Source organism: Cervus canadensis, chromosome 24 (assembly GCF_019320065.1).
Source record: "Cervus canadensis isolate Bull #8, Minnesota chromosome 24, ASM1932006v1, whole genome shotgun sequence".
NCBI classification, from domain to species: domain Eukaryota; kingdom Metazoa; phylum Chordata; class Mammalia; order Artiodactyla; family Cervidae; genus Cervus; species Cervus canadensis.
In genome coordinates this window covers 14,005,367-14,032,388 of record NC_057409.1, presented here as the reverse complement: position 1 = coordinate 14,032,388, position 27,022 = coordinate 14,005,367, and the positions used below count along the sequence as shown (strand labels likewise).

At 47.7% G+C, this 27,022-nt stretch overlaps 1 protein-coding gene and 1 pseudogene across 4 annotated transcripts; one reads left to right on the top strand and one right to left on the bottom strand.

Moving 5' to 3' along the window:
• Positions 1-751: 751 nt before the first annotated feature.
• On the bottom strand, positions 752-19,589 carry TMEM39B (transmembrane protein 39B). Of its 4 annotated transcripts, XR_006265164.1 has the most exons (10): positions 19,436-19,589; positions 17,502-17,628; positions 16,779-16,998; positions 16,136-16,219; positions 15,675-15,829; positions 7,640-7,976; positions 6,174-6,361; positions 2,860-2,980; positions 1,504-2,753; positions 1,061-1,431 (listed from the first exon to the last, which is right to left on the bottom strand). XR_006265164.1 is itself a non-coding variant. In XM_043445439.1 (9 exons), the coding sequence occupies exons 1-9, from the start codon at positions 19,437-19,439 to the stop codon at positions 959-961; spliced, it is 1,479 nt and encodes a 492-aa protein (XP_043301374.1). In that variant the 5' UTR covers positions 19,440-19,589; the 3' UTR covers positions 752-958. The 4 variants fall into 4 exon arrangements, 3 of the variants coding, with proteins under 3 accessions (XP_043301374.1, XP_043301375.1, XP_043301376.1); XM_043445439.1 differs by lacking the exon at positions 1,504-2,753 and having other exon boundaries at positions 752-1,201; XM_043445440.1 differs by lacking the exons at positions 1,504-2,753; positions 17,502-17,628; positions 19,436-19,589 and adding an exon at positions 16,334-16,416 and having other exon boundaries at positions 752-1,201; positions 16,779-16,920.
• LOC122426990 lies at positions 11,642-11,760 on the top strand (annotated as a pseudogene).
• Positions 19,590-27,022: the final 7,433 nt, after the last annotated feature.

The window sequence follows — 27,022 nt, the reverse complement described above, 5'->3', positions numbered from 1 at the left end:
AGAGAGCATTCAGTGTTCTCTCCCATGAGCTATTCTGTACCTTGTAACTGTTATACCCACCTGCATATAGTGACATGTTTGTTTCTGTGTCTTGGCATCTTCACCATCTACCATGGTACCTGGCACAGGGCAGGGTCTCAGTGACTGCGTGCTGAGAATCGGGACATCACATCAGGACAGCAGTGTCATCAAAAACCCTCTTTCGGGGCCCAGCTCTAGTACTTCCTAGCTGTGTTACCTTGGGCAAATCACTGTAGCTTCCTAAGCTTCTGTTTTTCATCTATAGGAGTGACAGCACCTACCTCCTAGGATTGTCATAAAAATGGGATTAAGGACTTCCTTGGTGGCTCAGACGGTGAAGCATCTACCTACAATGCGGGAGACCTGGGTTCAGTCCCTGGGTCGGGAAGATCTCCTGGAGAAGGAAATGGCAACCTACTCCAGTATTCTTGCCTGGAAAATCCCATGGACGGAGGAGCCTGGTAGGCTACAGTCCATGGGGTCACAAAGAGTCGGACACGACTGAGAGACTTCCCTCACTCACTCCTGTACTACAGGGAGGGCAGCCTCTGGCATACAGCAGCTACAACTGCTACCTTGATCTCTGGTGTTTCCTCATCTTTTCTCCACTTGAGAAAGCGGAGTTCATAGGCCCCCAGCAGTGCACATGGGGCTTCCTGGCCCAGAATCCCACACCTCTGCTCGCTGCCTGATAGGCAAGAGGGGAAAGAAATGCAAGACACAGGCTTACTGGGAGTATAAAAATAGGACTTTTTTTTCCTCATAATCACATCAATTATCAAAGAAAGAAACAGTATGTAACAAAAATACAAAGCTCTGGTGGATTTTTTTGTCTGTTTTTTTTTTTTTTTTTCCCCTCACCCATCCCTCCCACACAGCTGCTTCCCAGGGAGCCCCTGGCTGAAGCCTGAATGCTGTCCCTGGGTCGCCCTGGGGCTCAGGAGAACCGGTGGTCTAGGTCCCTCTGGGAGCTGGCCGAGTATGAGTACGCCTTGCCCAATACCAGGCGGTCCCGCAGCAGCTTGAAGAAGGCGTAATAGTTGCTGAAGAGGATTAGCGCCAGTGAGATGGTCTGGTGCCACTTGTCGGAGGACATTAAGGAGTATAGCTGGTAGACGATGACTGCGCCCTCCAGCAGCAAAAGGATGTTCAGGATCCGCAGGGGTTTGCTGAAAAAGAACTGCCCAGGAAAAGAGTAGGCATGGACTGGAAAGTAGGCTCCAGAAATCTGCCTCTTGGATGGGGGTTCTGGGTGGCCAATGAAGGGGTCAAGCTCTTGGGGCCCCATGCAGACTTGGGTGGGGAGCTGGCCTTCGTAGGGTTAGGTATGGACCTTGTCACCTCTCTGCCTTTATTTGTGGGCCACTGCCTCCCTGGGACTTCCTGGTGGTCCACTGGTTAAAACTCTACCTTCCAGCCACATGCTGCGAAATTCATTAAATGTTGAGTACTTTAAAAAAAAAAAAAAAAAAAAAACTCTACCTTCCAATGCAGGGGGCATGGGTTTGATCCTGGTCAGAGAACTAAGGTCCCACATGCCGTGGGGTACAGTCAAAAAAACAAAGAAGACTACTGCTTCCTACACAGTTGTTTAAGAGCCTGATCAACTTCTACCTTTTCCCAGCAGCTTTTCTTGAGGGGTCTGGCTTGCCCTGTCAGACTTTTTCTGGTTGAAAAGCAGTATGTGACCTTCTGGGTACTGTCAGGCCTGAACAATGTAGTATCTTATGACAGAGACATGTAAAGTTATTATAGACTCCACAGCCTGAGTCCTTTACTACTGTGTATGAAGCATTCCTCAGCTGGGCCAGAAGCTTCCAGGGAACATGGACACGTATCACTCTTACCTGATGTCTACAGAGCAAGGTAGAATATAGAGGACTAAGAAAAATTTTCTGATTAATTTAAAAGAACGATCAATGTCCAGGGTTCATGATTCTGCAGGGGCCAAGGTACCTAAACCTCAGGAACTAATTATAGGATGGGAGGAGGAGTGGCAAGGAACAGGAGTCCAAGAGACCAGCAAGCCAGGCTCAGCTCTGTACCTGAGGGTTGCAGGACCCTGGGCAGGTCCCCTTCCTGTCTGGACCTCAGGTTTCTCTACTGGGAAATAAAGAGATAAGCCCAGATCTATGGTTTTTCAAACTGTGTTCCTTGGAGCCCCAGGTTCCAGGGGGGGTCTTCTAGGAGCTACTGCAGTGTTGAGCGGGACGTGAAAGGAATTTCAACCCTTTCAAGCAGAGCTGCACTGAGAGGTCCTATATACTGAACTTTAGTTTGACTGTGTTGGAAGAAAGAATTCTGACAGTAAAATAAGTAAATGAAATTCACCAGCCTAGATGATTTTGAGCAGCCCTTTCCATTGTGCTGAGTCTGTGAGTCAATACCATTAGTTCCCAGGTTTCCCAGTACGGCATCCTTGGAACAAGTTAAACTCTCTGAGTCAATTTCATACCTAAAAACTGGGACAGCCCTGGTACTTCTCTCTTACACAGGGTTCTGATGAAGCCTGAACGGGAGGGTACATGGGAAGTGCTGACCACAGGGCTGGCTCACAGTAAGAAGGATGACTGTAAGGATTTTCACCACCAAGAACCCCTTCTTTTGTTGTATTATCTTCTCCATCCAAAGTTTTCAAAGATCTGGTACCAAGTGTGCTGTAGTGCTAAGTGATCATCTGTATGACTGTCCTTGGGCGGCACGTGTGCAGTGTCTTCTTTTGGATTCGGGAACTACGGAAAATAGCCTTCTCTTGCTATGATATCACCTTCCGGCCCAGCTGACCCTCCCGCTCTCTAGATCAGGCACCACCCCTCCATCCCAGCGGAGGAGACTCACGTGGAACCGGAAGTGGGAGACGTCGGAGGGAATGGCCACGTTGTAGTGGCCCACTGCTTTGTAGACGTTCTTGCTGTGCTTCACCAGCACTCCCTGTGGCCACATGCATTCTTCAGTCCACCTGGAGGCACAGTCCAACAGAACCCCTTACGTCCAGCTCACCCACACGAGGGGACGTGGACAGACTGGGCATGGGGGGACCACCAGTGCTCTATTCCCATTTCTATCACGTAGCTACAATGACTCTCCTTTACTGGGTCTTAGCTGCCTCTTCTGTAAAATGGGTTAAGAATCACAAGAAATTCACTGCACTGGAGTCAGAAGATTTAGGGCTGACATTCATGTCTCTGACAGATCTCAAGAAAACCCTTTTCCCTCTTCCCTCGGGTCATTTTCTTCATCTAGCCTCCCGTCAGCCTCACCTCGAGCCTCCAGGCAGTCCACTGCACAACTGCCCGAGTGGTCTTTGTAAAACACCAAGCTGAGCCTGACTAGTTCCTCCTCAAAACCCTTTGAAGGCTTTCCAGTGCCACTGGAGTCAAGCCCCAGGGATGTGTTCTGGCCTCCGAGGGAGGCCTTCCATGACCCCCACCACACAGCGCCTGCTCAAGCCGCCCAGAACTGCTTCTAGCTCCTCCAGCATACCTGACTGCTCCTGTCTCTGTCTCTTCATCACGGTGCTCCCTCTAGCTGCAATGCCCTTCCTGACACCTTATCCTTCTGGCAGGCTCTATGGCATCTTTCAAAACCCAATATCCTTCAGAAAGTCTTTGTCAAACTCCCCACAGAGTTCAGCATCCTTTAAATGGTCCCTGAAGCTACTGCTATTGGTCCACTTTCCCCAATGTGTTGTCATTTATTTATTTCCCTGTATCCCTCACTAGTCTGGGAGGGCTGAAGGGAAGGGATGGCGTCCAGCTCATGTCTGTGTCCTCAGAGCATGCCACACAAGAGGCCTGGTGCAGAGAGGCCCCCACAGGGCATGTGAAGAAGGTTGTGAGACCAGTGAATTTTCTTCCATTGTTCTTTGAGATCTCCTAGGAACTCCAAGGGTCCTGGGCCAGTGAACTGAGAATCACTGTCTCCAAGAAGCTCAAACTCATTGAGCTATTGATTCTTTCATTCAAAAAAGTGACCAGGTCACTTCTCAGGTTTGGTCCCTGGGTTGGGAAGATTCCCTGGAGTAGGAAATGGCAACCGGCTCCAGTATTCTAACCTGGAAAATTCCATAGACAGAGGAGCCTGGAGGGCTACAGTCTAAGGGGCCACAAAAGATTCAGACACAACTGAGTACACACACACACACACCCCCCATGTCACATGTAACAACATGGATGAAACTCACAGAGAATATGCAGAATGAAAGAAGCTGGGCCCAAGAACGTCTATTCTATGATTTACTTTAAGTGAAGTTGTAGAATAGAGAAAACTAGCCTATAGTGAAATGAAGTGAAAGATGGTTGCCAGAGGGAGGGGGTCCTTGGGAAGGGCCAGGAGGAAATTTTCTGATTGGCTGGAAATGTTCTGTATCTTGACAGGGGATGGGTTACATGGTGTGTATGCCTTTCATCAAAACTCAGAGAATTGTGCACTTTTTAAGACTTATACATTTCAACTATAAGGAAACTTTACCTTAAAAAAGAAAAAAAAACTATACACAAAAAACACAAAAAATCTGCTGTGGACCTATCACAAGCCAGGCATTTTGCCAGGAGTGAGGAGATGGCCAAGTGCTCGATAGACAAGGACCCTGACCTCCAAGAGCTTTAGTCCTGGAATGACGGGCAAGTAACCAAGCAAACACAGCAGAAAGTGTTAGGTGCAATGCTCACGGTTCTGTGGGGGTAGGGGAGCGCAGGCAGAGCAGGGACACTGAATCTATCCTGAAGTGGGTCAGGGAAAAGTTTCCTGGAGGAAGCCATGTGCTAAAGGATGAATCGGAATTAAAGAGGAAAAGAAAGTTGGGAAGGCCATTTAAGGCAAAACATGTGTTAAAAGCAAAAGTCTGAGTATAGAAGTACAGACAGAATTTGAGGATCTGAAGAGACTGGGTCTGGCTGGAGCAGAAGATGATTCGGGTTAGGGGAAGAAATGAGGCAGAAAAGGCTGGCAGGAGCCAGTTCATCATGAGATGCCATGTGAAGGAGCTTGGATCTTACCTGCAGACCATGGTGAGCCATGGACAGATTTATCCTTGGATTTAGCCATGTACTATCTTTCTCCTTCCCCCTCATCTCAGAACCTTAAGCCTAAGTCAAGCCCCACTTCGGCCCATTTGGCAACACCCATCTGCTTTCTGGACCACCTGGATAGAGGAGGGACCTTGACTGGCACAGAGGGCCAACATTAGGAGGCTGAGCCTCTGTGGCCTCCTTCTACAAACCTGTCCTAGGGACCTCTTCTCTGCCAGGCCCTGTGCTGGGCCCAAGACTCAGATGTGATACAGGGGTGGTCCCAGCCTTGAGGAGCTTCCAGTCTAATGGGGGAATACAGACAGGAAAATTAGCATAACTGGGGTGAAAATACTATGAAGAAGGGCTGTAGAAATGCTAAGCACCAGGAAGGACGTCAGGCTGAGGGGAGGAGAGCCCAGCCCCTCAGGGCTCCTGAGCATGGTGACATTGGCCTCTGCTCTGACTGCAATGCCATCCTGCAGCTGGCCCTCTTTCACCCCACTCAACTAACTCTTCGTGTACACGGTTATCACCCGCACCAGCCTGAGTACTCCTCAAGGGGTCTCACCTTAGCTCTCTCCTCCTGCAGCTCTTCTTCCCTGGCCAGGTTATGTCATCATCTAACAGAGCACCATATCCTGTTAATCAAACTGAGGTTTCTAAGGCACACCTTGGAATGGGTCCCTCCACTGTTCAAAACCCTTCATAGCACCTCTCTCCCTAGAGGTCAAAGTCCAAGCTCCTTTGTCCAATACACAGCACCAAATCTGGGACGGATTAGGTAGATGCAACGCTTGCTGAAAGAGTAGATGAGCCAATGACTGGATGGATGAGTGAGTGGAAGGAGGGAAATAATGAATGAATGAATGCATGAACAGATCAGCCAATGAGTGAGTACATAAGTCAGCGAATGAGAAAGTCGACAAGTCTATGAATTTACCACCTGCCCCTTTCGTATCTCCAAGACACTGCAAGTTACCCAGGGACAGGGGGCATGTCCTTCCTGGCCCCTGCCATATTCTACTCTGGCCACGAGGCCTAGCATATAAGACATGCTCAGTAACTATTTGCCGACTGACTGAATGAGTTGATGGCGAGGGCAGGGGGGCGCTGGGGTGGGGCAGAGAAGGGCAGACTCACGGGTGCTGTAGCACGTTGGAGCACAGCGCCGGGTCCACCTTCTGCCAGCAGCCCAGGTGGGCAGCGGCCTTGTGCAGCAGGTCGCAGTAGCTGGCAGGCAGCAGATGCTGCATGAGGATCACCGAGGTGCTGATGGACACCAGCAGGAAGAGCTCACAGGACCAGCGCTTGTCATAGTAATGTGTGTTCTGGAGGCAGCGGGAGGTGAGTGAGACCACAGACACCCATAACGGCCTCACGCCCTCCCCTTCCCTGACTCCTTCTTTCCTCAGCGATCAGGACAGCCCTAGACAGACCTCAGGGTGGCCTGAAACCAAAGATCAAACACCTAACCAAGGCAGCTTAATCATGGGCTTAAACCCTGTGCCCACTACTCAGCTCTCTCTCTCTTTTTGGGGGGGTAAGAAGTAGATATATTCAGAGAGAAATACACTTCACAGAATCTGGGCCAACCTAGAAGGCAAGAGGCCTCAGTTTTCTACAAAGAAAAATTACTCTCACTCTGAGCCAGAGAACAGGTCCTGGGATTCAATAGAAATGAGCTCAAATCTTGGCTCCACTGCTTAGTCACTATGTGACCTTGGGCAAGTCACTTTACTTCTCTGCAGTCTAGCTTCCTCATCTGGCAAATGATAGGAGTAGCCACCTCTGAGAGGCGTGAGGAGGACACTACTACTCAAGAAAGCTCTAGCATGTTGCCCAACAGACGTGAGGTCTTCTCAACCCCCAATCCGTCAATGCAGCCCATCCTGGGAGAAATGCAACGAGGTGGCTGGGGATATGCCTTCCCAGACGGCCACACAAGGCAGAGAGGGAGCACGGGCTTTTGGAGTCACCCAGATCTGGATGCATCTGGCTTTTGGACTTAATGATAGAGCGGGACGCTGTGGCGTGCCTGGGCCAAAACAGCCACACTGGAATACAAAGTGACTCCTTTGTATACAAAGTGTACTCCTTTTCAAGTATCATGAACAACATGCAGTGGGCCCCTCACTGGCTGGGTGACCTTGCGCGGGCCACGTTTGTTCAGCAAGTCTTGTTTTTTCCACTCTGAAATGGAGGCATTTGGGATCGACATGTATGTCCTGCTATATATTTAAAATGGATAACCCACAAGGACCTACTGGGTAGCACAGGGAACTCTGCTGTTATGTGGCAGCCTGGATGGGAGGGGAGTTTGGGAGAGAAGGGATACATGTGTATGTATGGCTGAGTCCCTTTGCTGTCCCCCTGAAACAGTCGCATCATTGTTAATTCGCTATACTCTAATACAAAAGAGAAAGTTAAAAGTGTATATATAAATAAACAAATAAAAGGGAGGCAGCAGTCACTCTGGCCCTCGAGAGAACAGATGGAAATCTCATCAAGAGCAGCAGCCTCGTTTCTGCAAGCAGGAGGGCTCCTGGAGCACAGGCAGCAGGTGAGGCCCGGGCAGACCCCTCCCCTCCCTGGGTTAAGCTACGCACCTTCACGAACCAGACAGGCACAAAGGCCACGTAATAGGCGCTCAGCATGGCGCTGACCAGCACCTCCTTCATGCGCCAGTTGAAGTCCATCTTGAGGAACTCCACCTCGCTGCGGATGAGGCTGGGCGACAGGCAGCAGGCGTGGGTGGGCATGGCCTCGGGGCCGTAGAGCTGCTTCGTGTGCTGCTTCCACGTCTCCCGCAGTGTCAGCAGGTAGTCCCGGCTCCGCGCCAGGCCACTGACCGCCTCCCGGGGACCCATGGCGGCCATGTGGCTGAAGAGGTTTGTCTTGCGGAGGTCACAGTTCAGCTGCAGGAACGGAATGTACATCCCAAACCTGCTGGGGAAGACAGTGGTGAGGGCAGGCCTGGCCATGGGCCAGGATCCCAACCCTTAACCACCCAGGGAATCTTCTTTCCTCCTGGGCTTTAGCTGTCCTGGCTGCTCCAAGGGGAGACTCTACCTGTCCTTCTAGCTAGCCAGCCTCCCAGCCAATGATCAGTCATTCAACACCAGTGTTAGCCCTGAGCAGGGAACAAGCCCTGTATGGAGTGGTGGGAATACGGTAGGAGGCAAGACCCGAGTCTCAGCCCTCCGAGTCTATCGCTGTCCAGCAGTAGTGACAACAGCCCACATTCCCTGGGCACATCCTGTGCTCCAGATACTACACTAACTGCTTTACACGCACTTTCTTCTGTTTCTCCTAACTGTGTTAGGTACTATTATCTTGTGCCCTTTTCTGCAGAGAAAGCTGTGGCTCAGAGAGGTGGAGTAGCAGCTTTAGAAAAGTCACACAATTAGTAAGGAAGCAACAGAGCTGGGATTTAAATTCGAAACTGTCTGGTACCCAAGATCAAGACAGACACTCAACAAATAAAAGCAATTCTTGAATCAAAAATGTACATGGTACCACAAAAGGGAGGTAGATGTGGCCAAGGGTGCCTGTAAGGGCAGCTCTTAAGTTTACAGAGGGGGACAGCTCAGGAACAGTATTTGTTGTGTGTCTATTATGTACTAGGCACTGAAATAGGCCCTTAAACAGTATAAACCCCCTCCTCTGAGGTGTAACCTTAAGTTAAAGGATGGAGTGTATGGCTAATATAATTTAAGGAGCAAATTAGACAGACTCATAGCTAGGAAGAGTAGATAACTAAACCAGGTAAGTGCCAAGCAGAGCACACAGAATATCCTCACAGGTTCTCTTTACAGGCATTCCTTGTTTTAGCTTATGCTATGCTTCATCCATCACTTCAGTCATGTTTGACTCTTTGCAACCCTATGAACTATAGCCCACCAGGTTCCTCTGTCAATGGGATTCTCCAGACAAGAATACTGGGATTGGTTGCCATGCCCTCCTCCAGGGGATCTTCCCAACCCAGGGATGGAACCCATGTCTCATTATGTCTCTTGTATTGGCAGGCAGGCTCTTTATCACTAGTGCCACCTGCCAAGCCCTTCAGTTCAGTTCAGTCGCTCAGTCATGTCCGACTCTGCGACCCCATGAATCGCAGCACGCCAGGCCTCCCTGTCCATCACCAACTCCCGGAGTTTACTCAAACTCATGCCCATCGAGTCGGTGATGCCATCCAGCCATCTCATCCTCTGTCGTCCCCTTCTCCTCCTGCCCCCAATCCCTCCCAGCATCAGGGTCTTTTCCAACGAGTCAACTCTTCGCACGAGGTGGCCAAAGTGTTGGAGTTTCAGCTTCCAAGCCCTTAGGGCCTCTCAATTTCCCCAGGTCCTCAGACATAGCTCCAGAAGGGTCCCTGGGCTGCCAATGAGAATTCTACTTTTCCTTATCTATAGTAATGTTCTCTTCCTTTATTCTGAACTTCCAAGAGGGGATATAGTGTTCTTGGGCACTCATATAATTAGCCTCTTTGGGTTTTTGCTTTCTGATCTATCTAATGGGAATGCTACTACCTTCCCTCCATTAAGGTTAAGGTAAGATAACAGATAGGGCTTCCCTGGTGGCTCAGACGGTAAAGAATCCACCTGCAATGTGGGAGACATGGGTTCAATCCCTGGGTTGGGAAGATCCCCTGGAGGAGGGCATGGCAACCCACTCCAGTACTCTTTCCTGGAGAATCCCCATAGACAGAGGAGCCTGACAGGCTGCAGTCCATGGGTCACATAGTCGGACATGACTGAGCGACTAAGCACAGCACAGCACAAGATAACAGAGAATTTTGGTCAAGAGCATAATCTTTGGGATCAAAGAGGCCAGTGTTAAAACCCCAGCTCTGCCACTTACTAATGCTGTGATTTAGGGCAAACTATATAACGTCTATGAGCCTCAGTTTCCTTAACTTGCCTTAAGTGACACAGCTTGTATCGATTCTCTATGCTCAGTCGGCATTATGCTAGTGTTTTCATAAATACTCTTTAGTTGTTAATCTTCGTAACAATGCCCAGCATGGTGTCTGGCCCAGAATAGAAGAGCAGTACAATTTTGTTTAGAAATGAAAGAGGCCAGTGATTCCATGGGACAGAAAAGAACACTGAAATGGGATTCCCAAAACACTCCTCAGGATACTTGGTGGGAATGAGGGGGTGGGCACCTACATGACCACACAAGGGCTCAGACTCAAACTTAAGGACAAGTACTTAAGAATTGTCCTGGCTTTGCTGCTAAGAAGTGCAGATACAGTTACATTATTTGATAACAGCACATGGCTGCTCTGACAGGTCAAAAGTTAGAAACATCTTCACATGCAAGATGGCAGATTCTCTTTCATCCTCTCCATCCAAGATGTGACAGTATCCGTGTAAAAGGTAAATAGAGAAAAGTAGAAAATAAATTCGTATTAGCAAAAAGAACGGGAGTGGGGGTTATCAGTACATAAGTGATTCTGACAAATTTAGATGGCAGATGGAAACATGTTGACAAATGAGGAACGAAGTCATCATCCAGAGCAGCACTGTCCAACAGAAATATGAGAGTCACATACATAATTTTACATTTTCTAGTAGCCACAATAAAAAATGAAGAAATTAATTTTATACTGTTTTATTTAACCTAATATATACAAAATATTATCATTTCAACATATAAAATAATTATTTATGATACATATATGTGATAAATATGAGATATTTTACTTCCTTTCTTTTTTGTTTTTTTGTGCTAAGTCTTCAGAATCTGCTGTATATTTTACACTAATAGTACATTTCAATTAAAACTAGCCTATTTTAAATGTTTAATAACAATAGGCAGCTGGAAATGACTAAACTAGATAGCGTAGGGCTAGATTCGTCATGAGAGGGCTACATTGGGGGCAGGAGCTGATCTGTCCAGAGTGACCCAACAGAGACTGGCTTGAAGTGGGCAACTTTGATGGAGGGTAGAAGTGAGAAGCAGGGCTGAACAAACTGGATTAAAAATGATCTGTATTCATGAGTCATTCCCTTTATTCTCCTACACAACTTACACAACCCGTCCTGAAAAATTCTTCCCTAAAGAAACTGAATAAACTGGGAATCGAGGTCTTCAATGGGGGCATTCCAGAGCAATACCTCTCTCCCCTTTCTCATCTATAGGGGCCCATGGCCTAACAACCAGCACCTTATTCACTTGTCCTAAAGCAAAGTCTGCCGGTCAGTGTGCCCCGCCCACATACTCAGAATCAAAACTCCCATTCAGATATACAATGGCAGAGGGAGAAAAAGTGCATTCCAAGCTACTCAGTCCTTCACTTTTTTTTTTCAGGTAAAAAGTGGATTTATTTAGAGAAAAACACTCCACAGACAGAGTGTGGGTCATCTCAGAAGGCAAGATCAGCCTCCACTCTTAACCAGACAACCAAAGAAACTAACTATACTTAGAAAACCAGCAGCATGAAACAGAAAAACTGATTCAGTGGAAAGACAAAATTGAACGGACACAAAGAGATTTTAAAAACAAGAACAGAATGCTATGAGAAAAGATCAATCAGAAAACAAGAAGCCTCAGAGATGAAAAATAAGATTGCTGAAAAAAATCTCAATAAAAAAGCTGGAAGAGTGCTTGCTTCGGCAGCACGTATACTAAAATTGGAACGATACAGAGAAGATTAGCATGGCCCCTGTGGAAGGATGACATGTAAATTCGTGAGGGATCGGGATGGGGAATACATGTAAATCCATGGCTGATTCATGTCAATGTATGACAAAAACCACTACAATATTGTAAAGTAATTAGCCTCCAACTAATAAAAATAAATGGAAAAAAAAAAAGCTGGAAGATATAGTTGAGAAAATCCCCCTAAAGGCAAAGTAAAAAGAGAGAGAGAAAGACAGCTAGAGAAAGAGAGAGAAATCAAGAGGGGAGGGAGGAAAGGAGAGGAAGAAAGGGAGATAGATGAAAAGGATGACCAATCTGTGAGGTCTACCATCCGATGAAGAGAAGTCTTAGAACAGAAAAAAATGGAAGGGGAGATATCATCAAAGAAATAATAGAAGACAACTTCCCTGACTTGAAGAGATGCCCAAACCTCCCGATTAAAAAAGTCCTAAGGTACTGACAACACAGAACGACAAAAGCTCCACATCAGACACATTCTTGCAAAATTTAAAATAATCAAAAGATAAATAGAATATTCCTAAAAGCTTTTAGAAAGGAAAAACCAAAGTCTTTTACAAAGGAACTGGAATCAAACCAGCATCAGACCTCTCATTAGAAATGTTGGCTGCTAGAGACAATGGAGGAACATCTTCAAAATTCTGAGAGAATATGAATTTGAACTTGGAAATCTATATTAGGCCAAGCCATCAATCAAGTATGAGGGCAGAATAAAGATATTTTTAGACATGCTAGGAAAAGAATGTATATACCTCCCACATACCCCTTGTTAAGGAAATTACCTGATAATGTACTCCAGCAAAATAAGGGAGAAAACCAAGAAAGAGGAAGACATGGGATCCAGGAAAAAGAGGATCCAACCCAGGAGGGCAGCGAAGGGAAGTCCCAGGCTGAGAGCTGAACAGCAGGCCTAAAGAGCAGCCACTCCAGACTGGAGCAGGAGGATGGAGGGCTCCAGGAGGGAGGTCTCTGGGGGGGAAATATGGACTCTAGGCAACAGGTAGCATGACTGAAAGGTTGGATAAACTTAAGGATATGTTGAAGGCCCATGATTCTTTTGTCAATGAGAAGAAAGGCAATTAGAAACTCCAATAAAAATAAAAGCTATATGAGAAAGTTACAATCTAAATATGAAGCAAACTAAAATGTGGCATGATTTTAAGCAATCGATGGAATGTAAGGAAAGAGAAACCATTTGCCCTTGACATTAGGAACATTCTTTTTTTAAGAGCCCCAAGATTAGAATTCAGGAACTACAGAGAAGGAATATCTTTCCATGCATACTACTTGGTCCTGCAGTGAATGACAGCTTCATACTCATAATAATATCAAGGCCACTTATTGGTTTTTAATCTTTAGAATTAGCCCAAAGAATGGAAGACTTAAACATGGCTATGTAGGAGAAGGTGAATGTCAAATGTGACAATATAAGAGTACAGCTGCCAGGAAGTGATAGGAGGAAGAGGGGAGGAAAAGCTGATGGGTAGGGCTCCGAATACAATATACTTACATAAAAGGGATTAAGACACTGACTGCTGTTGATAGAATAAAAAATACTGGCATACTCACATTATTGAAAAACAGGACCAATAGGAAACTGAAAATAATAATTGTCAAATACTAGGAACAGCATGGATAGAAGGTGAACTAAACCTTCATCTGTCATTGCAGGAAATTGATGTACATGTGCATGTAGGGGTGTGTATGTGTGTGTGTGTTGTGTGTGTGTGTGTAGTATGCTTGTATATACAGAACATTTATTTCTAGGATATATAAAAAAACAGAAACACTGGTGGTTACCTCTCAGAAGGGAAACTGGGTAGTAGCTGGGAAAGAGGAGTCAAAGGAAGGATTTATCATTCTACATTCTTTTATATATTTTGCAATTTTAATGATGCAAATCTCTTTCCCCACTATAAAATCAATCAATAAATATCTAAAGAAATAAAAAAAAAAGCACAAGGATATTAGAATTATGGAGGTGACTCAAAAAACACTTAAAACCAGAAACAGTGAAAGAGGTTGCCTATGAGAAGTGGGACTAAAAATCTGGAGGGTAGAGCTAAAGGCTGTTCTCCATCATAAGTTATTTTTAGCTGTGCTGCACAGCTTGCAGGATCTTAGTTCCTCAAACAGGGATCAAACCTGTGCCCTCGACAGCGAAACTGCAGTCCTAACCACAGGACCACCAGGGAATTCCCATCATCATCAGCTTTTTAGCACTACTGGATTTGATCATACATCATATATACTTGTCTCATAATAATAAAAACTCAAAAAGTTAAATAAAGCAAAACATGAACACTGGGTGGCATTTGAGTAGTGTCCAGAAAGGGTCAAATTAAGGCAATTTTTAACATTTCTTTCAGTACAACCCTGGAGGACCATTTGTTAATATCTATCTAAAATGTAAAACACGCCTTTTGGTGCAGTAATTCTACTTCTGGGAATCTGTTATACAGAAATATTGGATAAATGTGCAAAGATGTATGCAGAAGAACGTTCCCTGCCTCACTGTTTTCAACAGAGAAACACTAGAAACAACTCAAAAATCCACCAATAGAATACAAAACAAAACAAACTGTGCAAAGTCTATTCGATGGAATACTATGAAGTGAAGAAGTGAAGTCGCTCAGTCATGTCTGACTCTTTGCAACCCCATGGACTATAGCCTACCACTCTCCTCCATCCGTGGGATTTTCCAGGCAAGAGTACTGGAGTGGGTTGCCGTTTCCTTCTCCAGAGGATCTTCCTGACCCAGGGATCGAACCGGGGTCTTCTGCATTGTAGGCAGACACTTTACTATCTGAGCCACCAGGGAAGTCCTATGGAATACCATGAGGCCATTAAAAAAATGAGGCAGACCCATATATAGTGCCATGGAAAAATATCCACCTTATATGACCATGTGAAAATGTAATAAATTGTACAATATCATGCATAGGGATTAACCCCATTTCTGTTTTTAAAAAACGTATGTGTGTGTACTTGCACAGGAAAAATGTGGAAGGACACAGTGCAAAATACGGTTTTCTAGAGGACTGAGATTATGTGGGGCTTTCATTTTCTATGTTAAAAGCCTCTGTAAAGTTTAATGTTTTTATATGACACACATATCTCTGACAATTAAAGCCCAGTTATAACTAAAGCAAGTGTGACTGGGCTCTGAGCATGACAGTGTCCTTTTGGTCACGCAGGGGAGACAGAGAGGAGTGACCAGCTCTGAAAAGTTTCCCAGGGAACAGAGATGGACTGGTCTGAAGAAGTTCATGACCCAGAAAGCCCAGGGGTTGGGAAATGACTGTGAATGACCAGGCAGCCAGGAGCCTGCCCCAGGAACAGCCAGGGTGGAGATCTTGCCAAAGCTCTCCCCAGTTCCAGGCTAGGAAGGGGCAGGCCTGGGCTTCTCCCAGACACCGTCTTCCCCTCCTCAACAATCTGGGTTCTTGCAAGACGGAGGAAGTGGATGAGCAAAGTAGACACACAGACAGACACACAGATACGCACGTGAAGACAGACATGCATGCACACACACACTTCATTCACAGACATCCGCACAGAAACACGCACACACACACAGATGTGTGCATGCACACAGACCTGGGGGAGGCACCGAGAGGTTACACAAACACCAAGACGCACAAAGAAACAGAAAGAAGCAGAGAGAAAGGAAAGGAAGAGATAGCAAGACGAAGCCCGTGCATCCCTGCTCAGGAGCTGTGGGCGACACACCCAGATCTGAGCCCCCTTCTGACCTCCCCTTCGATGGCACCTTGGGGAAATTAGGCCTGCCGTCTCCGTTTCTGCTCCTGCAAAAGAAGGCTAATCATCCCGATCTCAGGGCAGTGCTATCAGACAGCGTGATGAGGTTCTGTAGCTGCCTGCCTGTGTGTCGGCTGGGTACGGGGGGCTCGGGGCCCAGCCACTCTCGGGGCAGAGGTCAGGAGCAGGTGCTGGGCAGTGAGGGGTACTCACGGATAGCAGAGGAACAGGAGGTTCAGGAAGGAGTAGGTCCTGAAGAGGTGAATGAGGGAGCGGCACAGACTCCAGCCTGTTGCCGTGAGAACGGTGAAACGGGTGAGGAACAGCAGGATGGAGCGAAAGAGGGTGACCTTCCCCCTTTGAGAAGCCTGGGTCAGGGGAGATAGGATGGGATGGGGCCTTGGATGGAGGTCATGGGGGCTGTGCCCAAATCCCACCCAGCATGGCCCATGATTTCCCCCCCTGCAGGGTGGGCAGAACCTGTCAAGGCAAATCCTTTCCCTGGATGCTAGGGAAACTCCAAGAGCCAACGGGATGAATACTCTTCAGCCAAGTTCAAAGGGAGCCCCCAAGCAAAGGCCTCAGGGATCAAGGGCTGGGTATGCCTCCGTGGTGCCCCCAGGGGGGAAAGGGGCGTCCCAAAGTCCCCGGGCCAGCCTCTGGGACCCAATCACCTCCTTCACGATGGACCCAATGAAGCGGCGGCCCAGAACGATGGTGGTCACCATCAGCAAGTTGAAGTCGATCAGGTGGAAATTCTGTCGGGGGCAGAGGCTGGGGGTCACATGGGCCCCCTGCCCGTATATGGGCTTTTCACATACCCACCTCCCCCTACCCAGTCCTTTCCATTGGGACTGTCCCCACTCTCTGACCTTCACAGGCCTCCAGCTGAGTCAGACCAGGAAAATACCTAGAGGAGTGGAACAGGACCCAGAGGAGGGAAGTGGGACAGTCCCTGGAGACAAGAGAGTGGTGTGTGAGCCCTCCTGCTCTGCTCACCCGGCCCCTGCCCCACTCCTGCACAGAGCTCATGCCTCTCCTTGAAATAACCATGTACGCCTGCTCCCCCACAGGACAAGACTCTGTGCTCCTTGACACAAAATCTGAGTCAGCTTCATCTCTGCTGCCCTTACGGTGTGTAGTGTGGTGCTGAGCACATCGGGGTGAGTGTTCAGATGTCATCGGTTCCTGTTTAGTCCTCCCATGCCCAGTCTGAGGCCAAACACCAGGGTGCTGGGCAAGATAAGCTAAACTGAAACCAAACGTGTCACTCACTCACACACGCGCACCCACAGCGGGGCCTAGCTGGGCACCTACCAGGGAGGTGTGGGAGGGCGGGTGGGAGGGCGGATACCACCACACTGTCTTGTAGATGTTGATGTAGTGGACGAAGAGGGCTATGAGCTGGCAGAAGAAGAGCTGCAGTTCAAACAGAATGCTGGCCTGGACTGGCAGCTCAGGGATCTTGCAGTGCTGCAGGGGCACGACCGTCTGGGTGGCCAGTGGAGGGCTGGAGAGGCCCGTCCCTGAACTGCTCCTGGGGGAGAGAGGGCACAACATCAGGAGCTGCCCGGAGAACCCTACCAAGAGGGGCTTCTGAGGCACAGGACCATGGGGCAGGCTCAGAAAAGCAGCCCAGGGCAAGGATGGATGGAGTCCGCCTACTTCTTCTGCCTCTCAAAGAAGCTGACAGAGCCTTTCCCTATTCCTCCCTCATCTTATTCAGGTTTTCCAACATTCCCCAGGAAGGAAAGGAAAGGTGAGGAGAAGGGGGCCCAGAGAGGGGAGACAACTTGCCCAAGCCACCAGTGAACTAGGAGCAGAACTGTGAGTGGAATCCAGGCCTTTGGGTTCATTATACTATGTCTCAAGGTATCTGACCCAGGGACCGCCCTCACCAGGGACTTTTCTGCTGCTCCCTGCCCTTTAAGCCTCCATCTGGCATCTGGGGTATCATGTCCTAGGGCTCAGTCAGGGAGAGCTCTGTCCAGACTGCTCCTCTGAGCCCACAGGAAGTGCAAGAGACAGCAAGTAGTTTACCTGGTGCGGGAACGGACACTGGTGACCGATGCGCTGGAAGTGTGGCCCCCACCCGAGCCCCCAGAGGATCCTGGCTCACAGAGTGGATTTCGACAGTAGGATGTCCTGTTGGGACCTCTTCGTCCTCCTGCGGGGCTCAACATAAGGTAGATCCTCAAGCCAGAGGGCATATATCAAGGATAACAACCTGGCGTCTCATTTCGTCACTCAATCACAGACACCCATGATTGGTTCCCCTGCCTATCGCTTCAAACGCATCTCCTACCATTCTCTGCCTCTACCCCATGCTTCAGCCAGCCTAGTCTTTCTCTCTTTGAGCAAACCAAGCTTACTGCTACCTTCTGCGCTTGCTGTACGCTCTGCCATTCTAACTCTCTATCTTATTTCCATTTTTCTTTTCACAGTTTACTCTTCATCTTATTCATTTGTTAACATATTTACTGCCTATCTTTTCCACTGGAATGGAAGGCCAGTGAGGTCTGTCTCTTTCACTGCTGTATCCCCTCCCTCTACCACAGTGCCCAGCGTAAGAGTAAGTGCTCAATAACAACACATTGATGAGGGAATGAATCCAGCAAGGTAGATTACCCAGATTAGTAAATTCAGTTTACACAGAGTCACAGGTGGTAAGGGGGTCTGGGTCCCGAGCTCTTTGAACCGGTATACGCAGCTCCTTCGGGATACTACTACAAGTCCCTGTAGGCTTATGATTCCTCCAGGACCCAAGATCTGGCTTAATGGGCATCCTGAGCTCTCACAGTCAGGATTCAGGGCCTGAGCAAGTGTCAAGGGAGAATGACATGGTTGTGAACCTAAAACATAGACCTACAACTTCTTTCTCTCAGTTGAGCAATCTAGCCCAAGCTCCCAGGTCCTGCAAAAAGCTCCTGCACAAAGCTCCTAGGCACCACCCCAGCCCCAAAGCTATGTGTGTGCTCAGTCACTTAAGTTGCTTCCAAAAGTTAATGTGTGTTCAGTGCGACCCCATGGACTGTAGCCTGCCAGGCTCCTCTGTCCACAGGATTTCCCAGGCAAGAATACTGGAATGGGTTGCCATTTCATTCTCCAGGGGATCTTCCCAACCCAGGGATCAACCCTGTGACTCCTGCATTGGCAGGCAGATTCTTTACCGCTGACCCACCTGGGAAGCCCAAAGTTAAAGCCTTGTTCATATCTCATGACCACACAGCAGCCTCCACAGACACACACACCCCCTGCCCTAGCTTCTCCGCCTGGAAGCTTTTCCCCAACGTTTCCAAAAAAGTTCTTGTCCAGGAACTCTGCCCGCGACCAGCCCCAGCGCCAAAGCTCTGTTCACGTGCTACTCTACCTGGCTTAGAAAACCCCACACAGGTACCCTCAGTCCAAATGCTCTACCCACACCCACTCTCCTCTCTTTAGAAGCTCTGCACCCACATATAGCCTCTCAGCCCAGAAGCTCCGCCTACACACAATTGTCAGCTCAGAAAACCCGCCCACAAGCCAATAGAAGCTCTCTCTGCCCAGAAGCCCGGCTCCAGAGTGGGCTCCCTTCATCTGGAAGGTCTCCTTTCCGCCCCACCTCCCCAGTATAAAGCCCCTACTGCCTAGAAAATTTGCCCCTGCACCAGGGCCTACAGGCTAGGAGCCCCGCCCTTAGCACGAAGGCCACGCCCACGACCAGCCCCGCCCCACTCAAGCCCGGGACAGTGGGTCCCCATTAAAGCCCCCAGGAACCTCCCCATTTTAGAAGCCCCGCCCACCCCAATGTCCCGCCCCCACAACAGAAGCCCCACCCGCAAAACGACAGGAGGGGGCGGGGTCCCCCTGGGCCCAACATCCCCTCCCCCTCCCCTCGCCGGGATCCTGTCCGCGTTGGGGAGCAATTAGCAGCCTAGCCATCCTGACCCCGGAGCCCGCCCGTTCCCGGGCCAAGCCGGACCCGTGCCGCTCACCCATCTCCTCCCCCCGGCGCTCTCCGCTTCGCCGCCGCAGCTCCTGCGGGCAATATGTCGGAGGCGACGGCGGCCGAGAGAGGACTAACCGCCGCAGCCCAGTCCCCGGGTATCAGCTGCGCGCTCCCGCCCCGCCGCCAAATTTGCATACAAGGCGGGCTAGAAGCTGGGGGCGCGCTTCTTAAAGGGGCCGCCCTGGACAAAGGCAGTGCCGCGCGCTCTTTGTCTCGCGGTCTCCCACGCCCTTCCTGCAAATGCAGCTGGAAAACCCGAGAGGGAGGAGAACCTATCTCCATCTCTTCCCTTGCCTGCCTTTTCCTAGCACCTTTTCAGGACCTAGGGAGGTGGCCAGAACCTCATCTCGGTTCCTGCATCCATGAGTCGTCCACTGGCTCCTCAAACTGATCGCGTCCCAAATTGGGCTTTCATCTTTCTCTTTGGCCTTACTGCTCTTGGTCCATCCCAATCTAAACTTGGGAGTCATTTCCTCCTTTTCCTTCTACCGCCATATCCAGTCTTCCACCTAGTCTTCCTGACGCTCAGTTCAGTTCAGTTCAGTCGCCCAGTCGTGTCTGACTCTGCGACCCCATGGACTGCCGCTCGTCAGACTTCCCTGTCCGTCACCAACTCCCGGAGCTTGCTCAAACTCATGTCCATCGAGTTTGGACATCGAACCATCTCATCCTCTGTCGTTCCTTTCTCCTTCTGCCTTCAGTCTTTCCCAGCATCAGGGTCTTTTCTAATGAGTTAGCCCTTCGCATCAGGTGGCCAAAGTATTGGAGCTTCAGCTTCAGCATTATTTCTCACTTCTGAGAATATGTGAGGAAGAATATCCTTTCACTACATTAGTTCAAATCCTGATTCTGCCAGTTCCAAGACTTGGATTCCTGTTTCTTGCTCTTTACTGGTAACTTTCACCTTACAGGGCTTGGTGAGTATTAAATGAAATAATGCTTGTAGAACAGAGTCTGTTTTGATAAATGTTAGCCGTCATTACTATTAAGATGTATGGCAAGCACTTAACACAGAGGGAGCTCTCAATAAATGAGCTGTTACTAGTAATTGTTATGATTTCTTCCCTCATAAGACTTCTAAGTTGTCTCCATCATCTGGTACCTCCCATCAATTAGCACAGTGTTTGGCATATAATAGACAACAATATTCAATTAATTAAATGATTTAGGTATTTAATTAATAGAAATTCACAAAGCTTACAGTTAAGTGGGAGGAGATGGGCGTAAAAAATATAGTAAAAATCATTAGAAAGGAATGATTGCGATGGAGGAAAACAGGAAAGGGGGATGGGAGGTTGCAATTTTAAACAGGGTAGTCAGTAGGTTTCACAGAGGTGACTTTTGAACAAACACTTGAAGGAAAGAGTGAGTCAGTCATGTAGATATCTGGAGGAAGGGGGCGGTCCAGGCAGAGGGAAAAAGTCATTGGAAGGGCCCTCAGGTACAAGCACCGAGCACACCTGCTATGTTTAAGAAACAGCAAGGAGGCCAATATGGCTTGAAATGGAATAGACATGAGAGTTGGACATAAGAAAGAATGGACCTGTGACTTTTACTCTGAATGAGATGGGAGCTACTGGAGGGCTTGAACTTCCTTTTTTTTTTGAACTTCCTTTTTTAAAGAATCACTCCAGCTGTCCTGTGAGAATAGCCTGTAGGGCAGAGGGGTGGAAACAGGGAGACCAGGATGCTATGGCAGTGATCGTAGCAAGAGATATTGATGGTTTGTACCAGACTGGGTGAAATGAGTCATGGTTGGAGCCTGGATTTGAAGGTAAAGTCAACAGGATTTGTTGACAAATTTGGATAGGTGTGCGAATGGAAGAAAGAGAAGATAAGGATTGCTCCATGATTTTTAGCCTAGGCAAATGGAAATATGGAGTTTAACATATATACTTCTATTAAATTATAGAGCTATATTAGTAACAAAGAGGCCTTCCTTTCTGGGGAAAAAGAGGGCTTAGGAAGGGAGAACAACTGCATCACAAAGCAGGTCACAAAGTAGGGTAGAAACCAGGGCTGAGATTCCTTTTTCTAGCCAAAGGAATTCTGGTTAGAAGAGCCAGTTCTGACCTCTTTAGAGTACTGAATTTGAAGTGTATCTTGTTAGTTACTGAATCCCCAACACCTGGCAACCACCTGGTATGTGATAGGCATTTATTTGGGATCAATTCAGTTGAATTGAGGTAGTGGCAAACTAGCTCTTAAAAGGAAGCCAGTTGGGAAGGGAAGCTAAAGGATTTCGGGAATATTCCATAGACAATGACTGAAGCTGGGCTATTCCTGGGAACTCATTTTAACTCAGGTCAATAAACATTTCTGAGCATCTGTTATATGTTGGCCACTGAGGATACAGAGGTGCTGCTCATTAGTGGGAGAGACACAGAGGAGAATCAATAAATTATGACCCAATGTGGTAACAACAGCAGTATGTACCAGGTACAGAGGTGGATGGAAGATGACTAACCTTGACAGGGGAGGTAATCAAGGGAAGGCTTCATAAGAGAGGACATCGGACCTGGTTTCTGAGAACAGGAGCTTGGCTGTTAAATTCCTCAGGGTGGAAGCAATAGCTTGAGTCTGGTAATTGCCTTACTGGGGCTGGTGGCAGGGGAATGTCTTGCTGTGCATCTACTATGTGGAAGGTACTTGACTTTGTACATGGCAAATACTCAGGAGATGTTTGCTGAATTGATTTTTTAAAAAACATTTTAAAATTTCATTTATTTAGTTTTGTTTGCACTGGGTCTTCCTTGCTGCTCACGGGCTTTCTCTAGGAGCCACGAGCCGGGGGTTAGTCTTTTTTGGGGTGCACGGGCTTCTCATTGAAGTGGCTTCTGTTGTAGAGCACGGGCTCTAGGGCATGTGGGCTCGGTAGTTGCTGTTTATGGGCTCTAGAGCGTGGGCTCAGAAGTTGTGGTGCACAGGCTTAATTGCTCTGTGACATGTGGGATCTTCCTGGAGCAGAATTCTTATCTACTATACCACAAGGGAAATCCTGCTTAATTGATTTGAGGGTGTTCAATCAATCCAGGGTATGGGGCAAAGGGCACTCAGATGGACCACTATGCATGTGACCCATTACCTGTGGTTCCTGCTCACCTTGTAAAAGTCGACTACTGATTTTGCCTGCCCAGCATTCATTCCTCTTTCTTCTGATATGAACACTCATTTTCCCTTGGGAATCTACCCTTCCTCCCACTCTGTCCATGAAGTTTAGGGTGGCTGCCTTAGTCTGCAGTTCCCGTGTGTGCAGATGCTCCCGGCCTGACAAATCAAAGCATTCCATCCCTGCCATGTCAGACTACAGGGACTGGCTGGGGTGAGGGTGGAGGTGTGTTAGTGACCCAAGTTAGGCCAAATGAGATGCAATCCTAGGACCTTTGCCACAACTAGTGGGCAATAAAATTTCCCCCCTGTGGGATGGCTAAGGAAATAAAATATAAACTTGAAGTTCTTGGTGGTTATCTTGCAACCTTTCGGGGAGAACTTAGCTGACAATGAAAGAAACATAGAAAAGTTAGAGAATCAGGAGTCATTTTCTTAACAGCATCATTAGATCCAGGTATATCTGAAGTCTTTAAGGACTTTTCTGTTACAAAAAGCCAGTTTGGTGTCTGACAGTTGCTACTGAAAGAATCTAGAACAATATACACTTCCATCTCAGCATCTACTAGAAACATCTAGGGCCTTAATCCTTCTACATCTGCCTCCTACAACAGGCTCCGTGGAGAAAATAACTACGATGGCAGAATGTTCGTTGGGTTTTTGTCCTCTAGATCTGTGCCCACACATCTCAGCTGTTTTGTGACCCTGAGGCCCTCACTTCCCTCCTTCATTTCCTGATTAACTATGTATGTATGTCTTCATTTCCTGATTAACTTGCTCTCTATTGGCTCTCCTAGGAGTCTTGAATTTTTTAGGAAATGCCACTGGCTCTGTGCCAGCCATGTGTCATTGGACATCAGGAGTTGGGATCTCTTCCTTGGTTCTGTTATTCTGGGACCAAGGTTGGCATGTCTGTCCTCCAGATCAGTTTTCGGCCTGGATTATGCAGACCTCTGGGGGTCCTGAAACCACAGCATAAGATACAATACTGCTTCCCGGAGTGTCAGTTTTATTCATAGCAATGTAAGGCAGTATTTTCAATATTAAAATATAGTTACCCAGAGCACCTTCTCTGAGCCAGACTTACATGGAATCAAATCCTGGCTCTACCACTTACGAGCTGCATGACCCTAAGAAATTATTGAACCTCTCTGTGCCTCAGTTTCCTCAGTATAGAGTGAGGTTAGTATAACTCACAGATGTAGAGAACAAACTAGTGGTGGCCAGTGGGGAGAGGAAAGAGGGGAGGGGCAAGATAAGGGCAGGGGATGAAGAGGTACAAACTGCTATGTATAAATAAGCTACAGGATGTATTGTACAGAACAGAGGATACAGCCAGTATTTATAACTTTTTGGGCGCGCTGGGTCTTTGTTGCAGTGTGTGGGCTTCTCTTGTGGAGCATGAGCTCTGGAGTGTGTGGGCTCAGTAGTTGCAGCACAGGCTCAAGGGGATCTTAGTTCCCTGACCAGGGATAGAAGCCACATCCCTTTCGTTGGAAGGCGGATTCTCAACCACTGGACCACCAGGGAAGTCTGTGCTTATAATAACTTTAAATGGAGTATAACTGATAAAAGTTTTGAATCACTATGCTGTACACTTGAATATATTATCATAAAGCGACTACATTTCAATTGAAAAAATATTAGTACCTATTTTAGGAGATTATGGTGAAGATCAAGTTAGACAATGTAAAGTACTTAAAACATACCTGGTGTATAGTAAATGTTATTTAAGTATTACCTATTATTAAAACATGGATATATTATGAAGTAACAAGAAAACTAATGTGAATTTAAGATTGATGACTTTTGAGGAAATGTCACCTAAATTTCTGCCTCAGTTTCCCAGATTTGTCCTTTTTGCCAGCAAGAATACTTATACCTAATTTTTTTTTTTTTTCTACAAGAGAATCCAGATGTCTTCATGTTCTTTTAATTTCCTTGGTTATTCTGATTTCCACATATATGTTCATCTCCCCATCCAACCTTCCACATCTCAGAGACACTTACCCACTTATTCTCAGACATTTGTTCTCATCCATGTCTTATAATAGCTTATTAGAGACATAGTATGTGCAAGCTTGAGAAAATGTTGTATTTTGTTAGTTTTTCCAATATAGATGGATTTGGTGTGTAACATACTGCAAGGATGGGGGGATGGCAACAGAGAAAACAGCATGAGCAAAGGTCCAGAGGTAAGCTGTAGGTTAAGTTCATATCACTTGAGGGCCTTGAATGCCACATGCTACATACAGTGAAGTGTTTAGATTTGATTTCACGTAAGTCTGTTTCATCTGTAAAATTAGAGTAATTCCCACGTCATTGTGAGGATTAATGACAGAGAGAAGTAAACATACAGGAGGGTTGTCCTACATGGGAAATGCAATAGCTGTCACTAGTAGCTGGGGTCAAGGAGAACTTTAGGTAAGAGCAAATCATCCCACCTTTCAGAGTGGCCTGCGATTTAGTCTTTTAAGATCTTATTTTCACGCAATGCACATCTCCATCACCAGAGGGCGCTTGATACAAAGGAATCAGCTTCCAACCCCACACAAACACTGGTGGGCAGGGCTGGCAAGGGATGTGGAATTCTGGACCCAGTCCAGAGCTTCTCCATGGTAGGGATAGGGCATGGAGCCAGGCACCCCTCTCTCTGGCTCTCTTGTTTCTTAGAGCCATCCCAAAGGGGATGGGGCATGCTGCTGAGAGCTACAGCTTTGCAACTATTCTGATTTAGATCTTTAGATGGGGTGGGAGGTGGGGCGGTCGGGGATTAGAAGAGTGAGGGCCAGATCCAGTTTCTGTATTTCAATCAAAAGAGGCTTTCTTTCATTAACTCTGTTCATAAGGACTAAATTCCTTAGAATCCCCCGTGCTCGTCATCTAGCTAGGCCTGGGCACCTTAGAAAAGGAGCTGGGGGTAAAGCATGAGGGATAGGGGGCATGGGGGAGAATGGGAGGCCGTGCCGTGTCTGACAGTCAGCCTTTAGAGTGGCATCCACATTGCCCTGGGGCCCCAGCCTGTAGGTCTATCGGATAGAGTTGTGGGCCCTAGGCTTCTCCAATCGTGACTTATTAACCAAACGTGTTTCATAGGATTTTTACAAAACCTTATCTTCTCCACTTACTGGTGAAATGGACTTATCTGTTAGAGTTGTTGAAATGAAGGCCCAGAGATATATAGCAATCCACCCAAGATCAAGCACTGCTCAAGGGCAGAACTGGGCCTGGAAAACAGCAGGAGCTGCTCTCAGGGGCCTGGGAGAGGGAAGGCAGGCAGAGTAACAGCCTTCAGAACTACTGCAGCAAGCACTGGCTCTTGGCCAGGCCTGTACCCGCCCCTCCAAGGCCCGCTCTCCAGCTAGGCCAGGCTGCGGAGCCCCGCCTCCACACTCCCACCCCAGTCCCCTGAGAGTCCATCACCCTGGCAACAGCCAGAGAAAGGCCCAGCTAAAATATTTATGGCTCAAAACAGTCCAGAGGCTTCAGATGCGGGGAGAGGGGGAAAAGCTGATGTCATTCCTTCTCTGCTCACAGGGGAGGTGACTGACATGCAGGGCAGCTGGGTGGGTGGGCCAAGCCCAGGAGGTCAGGGCTCCCTGAGGAAAATCCCTAGGGCTGCAAGTGGTAATGGCAAAAGTGTGTGTATGTGACAGACATGACAGGTGACAGGACTGGGCAAGAAACACAAGCCAGGAAAGAGGGAGGAAGGACACTTGAGTGTGGAACAGGATTATGCATAGACCCTGTGGGATGTATATCACACACATTTCAGTTGCTTTTCAGGTCCCATTCACTGGATTGGGATTATCATCCTACTTTTATGGAGCGAACAGACCCAGAAAAATACAAAGTTAAGTGAGGGGCTAGGATTTGAATCTAGATCTGTCTGGCTTTGGCCCTGTAAATCCATGGCTTCTAAGTACATATCCTGTATCTGGGGGTGGGAGGTAGGTAGGGCCGCCTAGAATCTAGCACTGGCTTCTCAAGTAGTGACCCAGGCTCTGCACCTCCATTTTCCATGATGAAGATACCATCTGATTCCTGAACTCTTCCGCCCCAAATTCCTCCTCTGCCTGCTGGACTGAAGCAGGTCCTCCAATGCTAGACAAAGAAACTGACCACAGGTGAGGCCTAGGAGACCAAGAAATCAGGGAAAATGAAGCCTGAGCAGCCAACCCTGCATTGAAGGTCTTGGTGCAAACATAGATGGACAAACTCATCTCAGTTTGCCTGGGACTTTCCTGGTTTTAGGACCGAAAGTTCAGCATCCCAGGAATCTTGTCTTGGGTAAACAAGGATGGTCTGTCACCCTAAATAAACCTCTCAAACACAATGTTTTCCTGTTTCAAAGTACTTCTAGCTCTAAGAGTTATAAAAGGTCAAAAGCAGGGACTGCGAAGTCTGATAGCATGTTTTCTTTTTAACCTTAGGCAAGTTATTTATCCTCTTTGAGCCTGTTTCC